Source organism: Caretta caretta, chromosome 6 (assembly GCF_965140235.1).
Source record: "Caretta caretta isolate rCarCar2 chromosome 6, rCarCar1.hap1, whole genome shotgun sequence".
Lineage (NCBI taxonomy): Eukaryota > Metazoa > Chordata > Testudines > Cheloniidae > Caretta > Caretta caretta.
Genome location: NC_134211.1, coordinates 28418782 through 28433317, shown reverse-complemented (window position 1 = coordinate 28433317; position 14536 = coordinate 28418782). Strand labels below are relative to the sequence as shown.

At 39.2% G+C, this 14536-nt stretch overlaps 1 protein-coding gene across 12 annotated transcripts in view; it reads right to left on the bottom strand.

The window, feature by feature from the left end:
• The window catches only part of ABCC8 (ATP binding cassette subfamily C member 8), a 139864-nt gene that overhangs the window by 45595 nt on the left and 79733 nt on the right, over positions 1-14536 (bottom strand). For 11 of the 12 annotated variants that reach the window (XR_012668890.1, XR_012668889.1, XM_075129362.1 and 8 more), the window contains 5 exons: positions 11125-11160; positions 8192-8227; positions 4783-4881; positions 1786-1870; positions 17-97 (listed from right to left, as the gene is read on the bottom strand). Coding sequence is in view for 10 of the 12 variants with exons in the window: in XM_075129362.1 (XP_074985463.1) it covers positions 17-97; positions 1786-1870; positions 4783-4881; positions 8192-8227; positions 11125-11160 (337 nt within the window). In the remaining 2 variants the exon portion in view is untranslated. The remainder of the gene's footprint in view (positions 1-16; positions 98-1785; positions 1871-4782; positions 4882-8191; positions 8228-11124; positions 11161-14536) is intronic. The other variant, XM_075129356.1, reaches the window with a different exon arrangement.

Sequence of the window (14536 nt, the reverse complement as noted above, 5' to 3'; positions counted from 1 at the left end):
AATGGCATCTACGCACCAGGAACACAACATTTGTCTGCTGGTAAAGTGCTCTTGCCACACTGATGCGCTGGCGCTGCCCTCCAGAAAGATTAATACCCTGAAAGTAAACAGATAAAAAAAAATAATCAATTGATCACAAAATCTCTAATCCAGCTCTAAAACCAGAATACTCAATTTTTGCTTTGTTAGAAGTTTCTGTGGAGAAGGCACCATGGAATGAAAGAACCCAGGCATATCCTTTTGAAAAAGTAGCCCAACTGTTCATTTGGGAAAGCAGCAGACTAATTGCCTTGATATCTGGAACGCTCTACCATGAATTCTGGGCCATATATACACAACCATAAAATTGTTAAAGCTTCCATTGCTATTGAGCAAATGCAATGCAGATTACACTGATTTGCTGAGATGTTCCAGATTTCCTCTTACAAGTAAGAGGAAACTTTTAGATGACCTCAGTTGTATGCTACCCGCAGCTGGAACTGACTTTTTAATGTTCTTTGTCCTCGCTCAAACTGTACTTCAACATCAGCGGAAAACTTTTAGTGCATTTGACCAAGATTTTTAAATTCTTATGTCCATATTCAGTTCCACGGGAAAAGCTTGACACTTTTGAAAAAGCAGACCATTTGTTCAGGTGCTAAAATAAGGTCTCAACCGTTTAAACTTTAGCCCTTAGACTCATTTTTCAGTGAGAAGGTCATGATGCGTTGGTGGTACCACTGAAGAGATCTGGGTTTGTGGATGATCTTTGGACTCTCTGTCCTTAAACTAACATTTTCAGCTTCTGGTGGGGTGGAAAGGAAGGGCAGAGTTTGCCCATAACACATTTATTTTTCTTTTAAAAGGTAGCAATTTTTAAAACTACGTTTTAACTGGCACTCCCCCAATCATTTATTCAGAAACATTAGTCTGAGAACATTCTTGAGGCATGTGAAGGTTTGTGTAATGCTGTGATGCTATATTATTTATCTAATGTATCATAATTATACTAGGTAACTGAATTACAAGAGGTAATTTTTAAATCACAATATCCGACTATGTTGAGATGAAGCATAATCTGGTGGCTATGAGAGATCTAGGTTCTATTCCCAGCCCTGACCCAGATTTAGTGTGTGTAGCTGTAGGTGTGTTGGGCCCAGGATGTATGAGAGACAATGTAAGTAAGGTAATATCTTTGATTGGACCAACTTCTGTTGGTGAAAGAGACAAGTTTTTGAGCCACACACAGCTCTTCTTCAGATATATACCCAAAGAAGAGCTTTGTGGCTCAAAAACTTGTCTCACTCACCAACAGAAGTTGGTCCAATAAAAGATATTACCTCACCCACGCTGTCTTACAGATTTACTGTGTAGCTTGGAGCAAATTACTTAATCTCTGTGCCTTGGTTTCTTCAGCTGCAATGTATTAGCATTTTCCTACTTCACCAGGGTATAGCAAGGCTTAATTCATTAATGTTTGTTAATTACACGATACCTTCAGATGGAAGGTGCTCTAAAACTGTAAAGTTTCATTTTTATTATTTGCCTGTAGACACCAAACTACAAAGAGTGACACTTGGGCACTGATATTTCAGATAGTGACTGTGGGACTAATAAAACATTCTGGTAGCAGAACATTTAAACCAGCACATTTCACACAAACAGCAATGTTCCCATATTTACTAAGCGATGAGCTTTCAGACTAATGATCCAAAAGTATATTTAACTCAAAGATTTATTTGGCAACTAGAGTACTGAAATGATTTAAAATCAAAACAAAAACAAATCCTGTAGATGGTTACTGACCCTCTCTCCAATCTGAGTTTGGTCTCCATGAGGAAGAATGTCAATATCAGGCTGAAGGGAGCAAGCATCAATTACTGCTTTGTACCTGTGGAAACAGAAAAGATAATGCAAAATCCACACAGATATTGCCAGAGAAACACACTTTCTACCTTCATAGGAGCAAAGATTAACCAGCTGTAAAAAGTCACACAGTGGAAAAGACTCGTTTGTTAGGCACTAATTGTTCTAATGGAATCCCTTTCAATCATAGTCAAGTAAATACCATTTTGGCAAGCAAAGCACCTTAGGCCAGCTCCCCAGACCAATTAAAAATATTTAAAGGCTAAAAATAGGCAGAATAGGCACTGGTTCTTTTATGATGCATTGTTCCCCTTTAAGGTTTACTTGTTTGCAGCATCAGGACCTTAGTTTCCTCTGTTTGTGTGGCCTTCACAGAAACAAGAGAGAAACAGTAAAAACATATACAATGTGATTGTATAGCCAACAAAATTGGGAGAGGGACTCAGGAGTGGAGATGGATGGGAAACGGTTTTCCTGTCCTGCAAATTTTTTTTTCCTTGTTCATCATTGGAACAAAATGGAGATCTTCAAAAATTTTCCACCAAAAAAACCCAGAATAAATAATAAAAAACCAATGAACAACAGAGAGAGTAAGAGACACCCCCAAAATAGCCAATACTTAGGGCACTTGGCTGGGATATAGGAGACCCATGTTCAAGACCCTGCTCTGCTGATGCAGAGATTCTGTTCTGGAGTTTCTCTCATTCTCATTCTCTCATCTCCGAAATCCTACTCTGACCCAAGAAACGCTCTTCACACCTAGTCCTTTCCTGCAAAAAGTTTCAATTTTGAAAAACCGACATTTTCTGACAAAAAAAGTTTCACTGGAAAATTCTCAGCCAGCTCTACTCAGGAGCAGGTGAGGCACCCAATACTATTTTTAACTCACTTTAAGAGACTTTTTAGGTTTCAAGTTAACAGGGAACTTGTAAAGATCTTATTCAATCAAGTGGGGTTGTTCTATCAATATTTCTAATTAAGCTTGTTCAACTGTTTTATTGGATGGAACCCAAGCAGCCAAATTAGAGAGTGCAGGTCACTGGTGGCAAAAATGAAGGGACACATGACAACATTCCTAGATTCAGAAGCCACCAGGGCCAGATTTGTCACTGACTTTTATTCCATGCAATTCCACTGGAGTCAGTGATTGCAAAGGGTATAAATCTGAGCAGAATTTGGACCATAATGATACTATTTAATCTCCTGGGCAATACAAAACAGTCATTTGGAAACAAAAATGTTGCAACAGAGCACTTAGCACGACCCCTTTAAATAAAAAAAAAAAACCTACTCAAACAATTTTTATTTTTCAAATAGCATTTTTTTTTTGCTATTCCCTCTTTCCTTTCCAAAGTCAATAATAGTAGAGATTCAATGCCAAATGCTATTTCAGAATGTAAAAAAACAGAGTTCAAAGATTAGGTGATCCACTCAGGTTAAGCACAAACATAGCATTTATCTTCAATAACATTTCAAATTTTTAAATTTTAAAAAAGTTTTAAGATCAGCTTACAAGAGAGTTTACTCAAAAGTGCCACTCTGGTCTATTAAATCCTGTGCATCACACATAGATGTTCTTTGGAAGGAACAAAAGCGCCTAAAATGATTTTTTGGGTGGATCTCCATGTGTGATGAAGCCAGCTGAACATTTACCGTACATACACTTTCACAACAAATTGATCAAAATACATCAAATATTTGGCTGAAGGAGCAGTTTGTAAATTTATGCCTACGAAACATATGGTCAGTTGTTCACCTAACAGATGGCCCCAGACCTGGAGCTGAAGTGTTTGTTTAATGTTTTCCTTTCAAAAAACACAGAATGGGTTGTCTAGTAATTACTTTTGCTGGCACACCAAACAGCATTATTTAAAGTGCAGTTACATTTGTAGTAAAAAAACAGGATTCCAACATACAACCTAAAAAGATTGTAACACTGATATTATTCCCAACAGTACTGAGCAGAAGCTGCAAATGCCACAAATATGGGAGGCTGGCTCTGGAAGTGTAAGACATGGGTAAATACAATGTCATGTATCTGGGAAATTATAAGGAGTTTCACAGTTTTCTTGTGAAGAGGTAGTTCAATATTGAATAATAAATGTCAGTAATGGTATGTGTATCTCTGGGTTAACTGAAATAATGTTATCATTGGACATTTATTGTGGTAATCTGATGTAAACACTGGATTCTTTTGCAATGAAATGAGTAACTTTAGTACCAGAGTCTCAGCCTTACATGAGCATAACTCTGTTTTCTTAGAAAAATTAACCGAATTCTCCTCTCCTCTATACAAATGCAACTCCCATGAAAGCCAAAGGGCTCAATTAAGCTCTTAGAGCCAAACCCCTGCTAGAGGGAGTAGGAGAGGAGGGGCATCATCTGAGCAGCTGTGACTGAAGGTATCAGGACCAATTTTGAGTTCGCTTATGCCAATATAAATCAGGAGTATCTTCACTGAAGTCAATGGAATTAAACCAGGACAAGTTGGATCAGCATAATGCCCATTGTGTCTGTCTCATATAGGAGCAGATAAAATATACCCAATTCTTCTTCCATTACACTAGTGTAAAATCAGAGTGATTAAGAACAGAATTTGGTCCACAACCACTGAGCCTGCTGAGTGGATGGCTATCCTCTCTCTTAGGAACATATGTCCACTGGGGGGGACATGGACCACTATCTAAATAGCTAGAATTTCCCTCTTGGATTCAACAAGAGTATTATGTCTGCTGTCAGTACAGAACTGCTGGCGAGAAAGAGATCCCTGGGTCACCTGACCATGCCGTACATCATACCAAGACACCATTATTGGCAAACCAAGTAACCAAGGAGGAGAATATGACTGGTTAGCCATAAACAGCCAATGCAGTTGTCTCTGTGAAAGGCAATTAATCTTTCCCTTCCTTTTATTGGCAAGGTGCTGAAACATGTTACCTTTGTTTGTTGAAGGGGCTTTCAAAAGTGATATTCTCTTCCACAGTAGCATTGAGCAACCATGGTTTCTGTGAGGCATATGCCACTGATCCTCTTTTCCTGGAAAAACAGGAATTCCCACCTCATCAGTACAATTAAAAAACAAAACAAAACAAAAAACAAACACAACACGCAGAAACTGGTAATGAGTCTTCACTAATGCAACCTTTCTATTTCCTTTCATTAGGGCAAATGAGTTTTCCACGTATCACATCTCTCACCAAAGAAATGTTATACAATTAGAATCCGTCTTGCACATTGCCATTGTTTTCCTAACAAAGGTTTTGAATAGGAAAACACATTTGTTCCCTAATTTATTTTCCTCTTTGACATGACTTTAAGAGAAAGCTAACACACTCCATATTCTGCTTGAGTAATGAGGGTATTGTGAGGCAAGCCAGCAAATGCAAGGAAGTCTGCTTACAGCATTGTTCCGAGAGCCTAACAGAAAGAGTATAGCAGCTGACCAGACAGGTATCACAGAGGAATACATATTACATCACAAAAGGGATATTCGGAAAATGGATATTTAAGGAGTTCAAACAAACAAACAAACAATAAAATAAACACACTGTTTCCCCAATATAATAATAGTTCTTTGGATTTCTCAGGTAAAATATTTTTGAGTCAGGCTGCCCCATAACATAGAAAAAGTAGTACGAGAGGGCTAGCAGTGAAGAAGACTCTGATAGATTCCCCTTGTGAAGTTGTCCCCATTTTGCCCCACCAAATGGGATGTTTGCCCTCACTGTGCAACAAGTAGGTAGGGGTCAGCCTCAAGAATCTGCAGGTCTCAGAGGGTACGCCCAGGGTATCATCACAAAAGGCTTGTTCTTCCACTCCACCCCCGCCCCATTTTTAAGAGGCATGGTTGCTAAGGGTTTCTCACCAGCAATAAACCATGGTGCCTCCTCCATTACAGGGTGGGAGGTTACCTCAGTGTGGAGTCGGCCTGACTGTACTGACTTTAATACAAGTTGAGGACTCTCAGCACCTTGTAGGATCAAGACCTTAATTCCCACATATGTAGCGCAGACAGTTCTTGGATAAATATAGGATACTGACCCGTGGTGGCCTTCCTCATTCAAGAAGTCAGTTTCAATGAGACTGCTCATCAAAGTAAGATCAGCAAGATTTGGCCTGATGTGTTTTATTTAAATTAAATAGTTTTTTTTCCCTTTTAAAATGTTGCCTGCCTTCCCCAGATCACCATCTTTGTCTGCTGGAGCAACCATTTCATCATTCCTCTTCTAGCTGGACATTAATGCAGTTCAAATCATGTGCTGACAGCCAAGTGCACTAGGCACCTTTCTTATCAGAAACTGAGGTCTTCTGCCCTGATCTTCTCTCAAGTATTCACCAGACTTGCCTAGAAATATTTATGAGACACAAGGTTCTTTGATGAGCTGTGAAGACTCAGTGTTATGCTACTCAAAAGGCTTTATTAGCACATTCTAGACATCATTTCGGAGCACAAAAAGTATGTGCTCAGTTGGTATTTTAATTATGTTTGATGAATATTCCTGGCTCACAGCTGAAGTGGAACATCCAAAACCCTTTACTCCTAGGTCTAACTCCTCACATTCATTCAGTCCTAACTCAAAAAGAAACCATTAGTTAAATTAGTGTGAAGTTTATGTATAAATAATTTTTAGAAGAAATCAGTGCATATGTTATAGGATTAATATGTATTCAGCAATTCACTTTAAAGTCCAGAGTGTCTTCCATTCACTTGCTATGGCTTAAAATTGTACGTGTTCTGAAGATTGCTGAAAGGTTACTGCAAATTAGTTTTTTCTGAATAGTTAATTGCTAGTGTGATTGTGATGTTTCAGGGGGGAAAGTCTTCTAGGAAATGTGTTTTGTCTTTCAAAACATTGCTACGGAGACTAGCACACTCTGGGTGAAATTCACCCATGTGCAGTGAACCAGCACAGGCAAATTGCTTGAGTCCCACTTAGCCCATATTTTGAGCCCTTTAGTGGGAGTTAAGTGGCTCATAGGACTTGTGTTGGCTCTCTGCACAGGGGTGAATTTCACCCTCTTTAAATCCAATTCTTCTTAACTGGAAGCTGAGATCAGGTTGACACACAGGGGTAGATCCTATATTTATTACATGGGCAAAATTCTCGTGAACTCTTACCTGCATGAGAAATTTATGCCCAAGCCCATAGTGTCTCTCATAAGGAATCCAACTGCTCATTCAAACCTCTCATTCAAATCAAAAGAATAATCATCTGAATCCAAACACAGGATCATAATATGAGAACACAAAATATTGTTAGTTGAGCCTGAGCACTTATATCTCTGAAAGTCAGGCCTGAACAACCAAACATTTCAGTGAAAGAGTACATGCAAACACAGTTAATTTAACAGAGAAAGACACACTGTGACAAACCTACTTTCTGTAGGTTGCAAGTAAATAACTGCAACCACTGGATAAATATCTCTCTTTTTCCAAGAAGTATAATTTTTCATGACAAAACGTGATGGACTGTTCACATTAGCTTAACCAGTGCAAGGAGGCTGATAGTCAAATTCAGCCTTAGAGTCAGTGGGCACAAGTCCATTAATTGCACTGGAGTGTACCCAGTAGACTCAGAGTCAATTCCATATTGATGTATCATATAGGAAAATGGGAAAATAATTCAAACTTTTGACCTAAGTCCATATTCAGGCCTGATTTTCAGAAATCAATTCAAGTCAACGTACATAATTAGCATCTCTGAAAATAAGGCCATTTATTCAGTTGTTTATATATGGATGCAGGTGCTTAAATTTTGGCCACCACATTTGACCAAACAAAAAACAACACACTTAAAAATGTTGTGGAGTTAGAATTGGTCAAAAGGTGAGATACAGTATGTTGCAAACCCTTTATTGTGCTTCTTGAGCCCTGGGTCAAAATTTAGGTTGAGTGTTTCTCAAGTTTTTGCAAAACTCATGAATGTCTACTACTGATACAACAAAAACATTACAAGTCAGCACTGAAGTTCCCTGGCATATCTGAGGGAGGAACATACACTGTGTTGGTCTTTATACCAGTCTGTGCCACTCTTTCATTTTTACAAAAAATAAAATGAGTCCCTGCTTTTTTTTCCCCTCTAGTCTGGCTCAGGTCCCAGGGTAGTAGAATGCTGCTGCATTACCACCTACGAATATGCAGAAACATCCATTTATGTCATTGTCTAATTTATACCAGAAAAGTCTACACACTTAATTGCTTTTCTGTTTGTTTTCATCTGTTCTAAAGCTTTCAGCAGCTGCACAGAAAGTAAAATAATTCAATCTGATTTCCCAGGAGGCTCAATAGTTGCTACTCATTAATAGGAGACTGATTTCTTTCCAATTAGGTTTTAAAATATTGTACCTGACTTCCATGTCAACAGCGGTTTCCTTCTCTGGGCTGCAGAAACCAAAATATCAGTTATTTTTTAAAATCTGTAGACGGCTCACCAGACACGTTAAAAATATTCTAATACAAAAAATGTGAAACTAAGTAAGTAAAAAGTTACATCACTTCTTTATGGTTAACATTCCAAATATAGTATCACAATTATAGCTATATATAGAAACAAAGCTCCTTAATAAGTACAATGATTTTCTTTATGATATGGAAATACAGCAGAGAAATTGGTAACTCAGGCCCCCACCTGAGAAAAGCTGTATACCCTTAATGGGAATTGAGGAAATGCTAATTACACAACACTGTTATATACATTGCCTTATTTGTTATTAATCTCTTTATAAAAATGTTAAAATCTTGTAGGTTTCTCTAATTCTGATCAGTTTTTATGTTCTGTTTCAAATCACCTTATTTTTTATTTAATGCAGATACTGTAAAGCATTCTTGTACAGAAGCAACTATCAGACAACTGAGTGCCTCTCCTCCACATTCTTGCAGCCTTTATGTACACAAAACTCCCATTTATCCAAAGGATATTGCTAAAGTATTGCAGAATTTGTATACTGTTGCACATTTAGCATATTTCTCAATTCAGACACAAAAAACATGTATTCAAAGTCTGGATTATTTAAACATTTTTAAAAACAGAAAGCTGATGGAGATGATAGCTGTATACTTGGAGCCCAATCCTGCAAGATCAGGACATTTATAAGCAGACAAATATCAAGTTATAGAAATGAGGACAAAAGAAACATTACAATATTCAGGTTTCTGAGTAGCAGCCATGTTAGTCTGTATTCACAAGAAGAAGAGGAGTACTTGTGGCACCTTAGAGACTAACAAACTTATTTGAGTATAAGTGAGCTGAATGCATCCGATGAAGTGAGCTGTAGCTCACGAAAGCTTACTACAATATTAATTGTTATGAAAACAGTAAAAAAACAAAAACAAACAAACAAAACCCCACAACCGCCTCCCCCCTGCTCAGTACCTTTTGACCAAAAAAGAGTAAAAGGGGGCTTAATTGCAAGGTACTGCAGCTGTTTTTCAGTATATCATATAATCCTGGAATCACATAATACACAGTCAACTTCTGCTCTCGTTCTCCCATGCAGTCACACTGGTTTTAGAGGGGTTGCACAGATGTGAATTAGGGCAGAATTTTGCCTATAGTGCAAACACACTGTATAAGGATTTCACAAACTGTTTAAAAATTCAAAACACAAACACAAAGGAAGATTAGAACCTTTAACAAACCATGTTCCGTGGGAATAGTAACAAATAAGTGCAGTTTTATGCTAAAAAGCCTCCTGAAATACAAGGAGTTCTATCTATATGTAGCTATCAATACACACACACACACACACACTACTAATGCACGACAAGATGTTACAAATTTATAACAAAATTCCTACATCTGAATGAAACATGAAGGTTATTCCTCTTGTTGTTAGTAAGGTTAAGGATACTCAAATGACTTCTAATAATTTGACAATTTAGTGCTAAGAATGAGCAGATATAGCTATTACAGCAAATGGTGCGCACTAAATTACTGTTTTTTAAATAAAAATTAATCTTTTCTACAGTTTGTCAGCGGCCTTTCTATTAAATTATTTACATTGTCCTGGCTGCATTTTGAATATAACTGATGACACAAATAATGAAATAACTACATTTTGCACAGTGTATTAATCCAGTGTAATGCAAACCAATAACGAATCAGCAAGCCATATGACTTCTGTCTCTTTATAAGCAGTCAATTGATAACCCTTCTTCACAAAGAAATATTAGTTGGTTTGACAATTCGGAACAGGTAAGGAGAACAGAAAACTTGAAATCTGGCTCAGAATTAGACATAAGGAACCGCTTTATAGTAGTGGCAGATAAAGAGGCTGTAAAGGAACATTGGAGAGTAAGAGGGAAATGTACTGAAGGTCAGGAATAAGATCTTGTCAAAGGGATCTATCAGATGCATACTTAGGTGGGAAATAAGCACAGTCAAAGGTACTCAATCTGATGGGTTGGGGGACAAATTTGAGAAACAAGCAAATCAGTAGTGGAGGAGCATGAGGATCCAAAAGTAACAGCAGTAGAGTAGTTAATGCTTCAGAGAGCCAGGAAGACATTCTGGTCAGCAGGGGATATACACTATAGGGAGAGTCAGAAAAAAGGACATAGGGTGAAATCCTGGCTCCACTGAAATCAATGACAAAGGTCTCATTGATTTTAAGGGGCCAGGATTTCACCCCTGATTTTTTAGAACTGTCACCTGTACAACATTCCAGACATTTGCATGCCAGGCTAAGATGCCAAGCATGGCAATGTCTGTTCCAGAATGAGATTTGAGAAGTATTCCAGAAATCTAAGCTGAACTCAGCTCTCAAATTAGCTATAAGGCAAACATGATTTCCATGTCAGGATGCCAGGCCAAGACATGGACTAATCTGGACTCCCCAGATATTTTTTAATTTCCCACATGCCCGAAGACCTGGGGCTGTGAAAATAAAAGCCTCATGACAGGATGAAGGAAATGAAGACAAGGGTAAAGGTGAAAGATTGCATTAACAAATGAGACTTTTAAAGTGATAGTGCTAGAAAGTGCTGATTAGTGCTGAAAATGTGGAATTAGGGAATAACCTGATTGAGGAATTTACAGTGGGATTCATGAAAGCACTTAAGTGATTTAGGAGCCTAAGCCATTTAGGTGCTGTGGAAAATTTTATCCTAAGTGCTTTAAGAGCACAAGCCCCACTGACTTTAAAAAAAACACTTCACCTTAAGTTTTTTCTTTTTAATAGTATTGAATAGTTTGACAAGCTGAATTCCCCTGTGGTTCCTTCCACTGTGATTAATTCAGTAGAAAGTAGAAAGACCAACAATCACATATAATACCATACCTGACATCTTCCCCTGTCTCGCTGTCAGGAATACTGCTGTATCACAAATAAAAAGCAGACAAAGATTGTTTACTTAAGTAAATATGAGCAATCTGCCCCAGAAAGAGTAACAATTAAATTCCACTTTGCGTATAGACTGCAAACACTGTTTATCACAGGCTGCTGCTGTTTGAAGACGGCAGCATCTGTTCCTTCTACAGAAATTGCACTTTGTTTTAGCAGTCATAAAAAAAAAGTGAATTTGTGACCAGCAGTGTTTTCCTCATAGTCAGCTCATTCAGCTCTGAACAACATTTGAGGCTTCTATAAGTGCCTAGGGGCATGTCTTCCCAGCCGGGGTCAGCACTGTTCTTAGGAGGTGTGTATATGTATGTAGGTGTGTGAGAGGGACGGAGGATTATTGCCTAGACTATTTTCAAATGTATCAAGCTGTCTAAAAACCAAGGTGTTTTGATACAGTAATCTATTACATATATAAATGTGCCATCCCTTTTCTGAGTCATGCTAATTTCAGGTCCAGTGAGAAGAATGGAAATCAGTGTGTGTGTCCAATGGGGAAAACCAAATGAAATTAGGAAGGAGCACAATTTTTGTGCTTTAACGGGAGCCACCTAATTACCCTATTTCTGCTAACAAATGCAAGTTTGTGCAGGCACATGGGAAAAAACTACACCTGCTGTTTAAAAAGCTAGGTTATGGTCCCTTTGAAAAGTTAGTCCATAATAAGCCATCATGGTACCTAAATTCAATTGCCTACAAAATTCCCGACTGCAAAATTCTCAACATGTTGTATTTTTTCTATGCATTATTGTACTAAAAAATTCTCTCCCACACACAATTAACGTACATTTTACTCACATAAGCCACTACATAATCAAAAGTAAACCCCACCACACCTTCCTGTCCAAAAGCCCATGAATCTCAATGCATAGCAAGTTTATTCATAGTATATTAAGTTTATTCAACAGCAATATATTGTTTATTGAAACACTGAAAGGGCTGATATATTGAAAATCTTCTCCATCCCTTGCATGCCCTGCACAAGGACCAGGGACAGTCTCAGTCCCTGTAGCACACATTGCCCCCAAATGGGGTCAGGGAGAGATAGAGACTTGGCCTCACTCCCCTATGTCAGCCTGTGGAGTGGGTTAGGAGCAGGATTATGCAGTCTGTATGGTCCTTCTCTGCACTGGGTAGTGCAGGAAGGGACTGTATCTCTCTCAGTGTGATGGGTAGTACAGATCCGTTCAGCCTCAGATGGGTCACTCATGGCCTGTATCATGCATCCTACTGAGTTCTCCCCTCAGGCAGTTTGTGCCACTCTACTCAAGGCAGTGCCTGAGTGGCACCATCATCCTCTGAACAAGAAACACATGCTGCAGCAATACACTGTGATGAGCCTGTATCTGACTTACTGCATTACCTGAATCCTGATCCTAGAAAGTGGTGGGTTTTGTACAAGTAATGCTCAATCAGGTCCTTGCTCTGTGTTTCTGTAATGTATTGAGCACATGTTCTCTAAAAATAATCTTGTCAATATACAGGGGCAGTCAAAAAAGCGACCAGAACATTAGGAACCTTTAGGAAAGGGGTAGATAAGACAGAAAATATCATAATGCCGCTGTATAAGTGGATAGTACGCCCACACCTTGAATACTGCATGCAATTCTGGTTGCCCCATCTCCAAAAAAAGATATATTAGAATTGGAAAAGGTGTAGAGAAGGGCAACAAAATTATTACGGGTGTGGAACAGCTTCCATATGAAGAGAGATTAAAAAGACCAGGACTGTTCAGTTTAGGAAACAGACAAATAAGGGGTGATAAGATACAGGTCTATAAAATCATGAATGGTGTGGAGAAAGTGATAAGAAAATATAATTTATCCCCTTCACATAACACAAGAACTAGGAGTCACCCAATGAAATTAATAAGCAGCAGATTTGCTTTAAGCATAAGGACGTACTTCTTCACACAACATACAGACACCCAGTGCAACTGATCGCCAGGGAATGTGTGAAAGCAAAAAGTTAACTGGGTTAAAAAAAAACACCAGATACATTCATGGAGGATAGGCCCATTAATGGCTATTAACCAAGACGGTCAGGAATGCAACCCCATGCTCTGGGTGTTCCTAAACTTCTGACTGTCAGAAGCTGGGACTGGATCACTCGATAATTGCCCTGTTCCATTCATTCCCTCTCAAGCATCTGGCACTGGCCACTGTCAGAAGACAGGCTATTGGGCTAGATGGACCATTGATCTGACCCTGTATGGTCATTCTTATGTTCTTAGGATAACATTCCCACAAATTCAGTCTTCTTTTTGCTTTCCTCCGTGTCCTCCGTCTTCTTCCCCTTGCTTTACCTCCTTATCCCCACTATTCTGCATATTTATGACACCTTAATTAGAGGGCATTTGATTTCAATTCTGATAGGGCCATATTCCAGCATTACAGCTGTGACCACTGCATCTAGGGCCAAATATTAAGATTTTTAGGCATCTGAAGATGCAGATAGATGCTTAGTGGGAGTTTCAAAAGTGAGTAGGCACTTAACTCCCATTGATTTCAATGGGAATCATACATTTTCTCTTTAATATATATGAAGGATAGACCTTCCAATTTCATTAGAGCAATGTCCTTGTGGGAAAGAATGTGGAGCGATGGAATTAAGAGTTATTTTGTAATGTGAAGCCAAGAATTGCCCTGTACTGTAACAAAGCCCATACTACCCTGCATGGCACATATCACTGCCTGAGCTAGTACAGCAAATGATGCTGATTTTTTGATGAGATTACCCTCTTTGAACCTGAGGCCTTGCCTACACTGGCAAGTTTCTGCATAGTAAAGCAGCTTTCTGCACTGTAACTCTCGAGGTGCACACGCTGCCAAGCCACTTAGTGCACAGAAACTGCACCGTTACAGCGCTGTAAGAAAAACACCCCGACGAGAGGCGTACAGCTGTCTGCGCTGGGGGTAGTGCGCCGCAGTGCCAGTGTAGACACCCTGGTCAACTACAGCGCTGTGATTGGCCTCCGGGAGGTGTCCCACAATGCCTGTTCTCGCCTCTCTGGTCATCGGTTTGAACTCTACTGCCCTGCCCTCAGGTGACCAACCATCATCCCCACCGTGTAAATTCCTTTGAAATTTTGAAAGTCCCCTTCCTGTTTGCTCGGTAATGCATGCAGTGGTCTCAGCACATTTTTCCAGGTGGCCATGCCTGCTCCACACCCCATGGACCTCATCAGCATTTGGGGAGAGGAGGCTGTCCAGTCCCAGCTGCGCTCCAGCCGTAGGAATTAGGATACCTATGGACAGATTTCACGATGCATGACAGAAAGGGGCCATGATCAGGACACACTGCAGTGCAGGGTCAAAGTGAAAGCTGTGGAACGCCTACCACAGGAGACAAA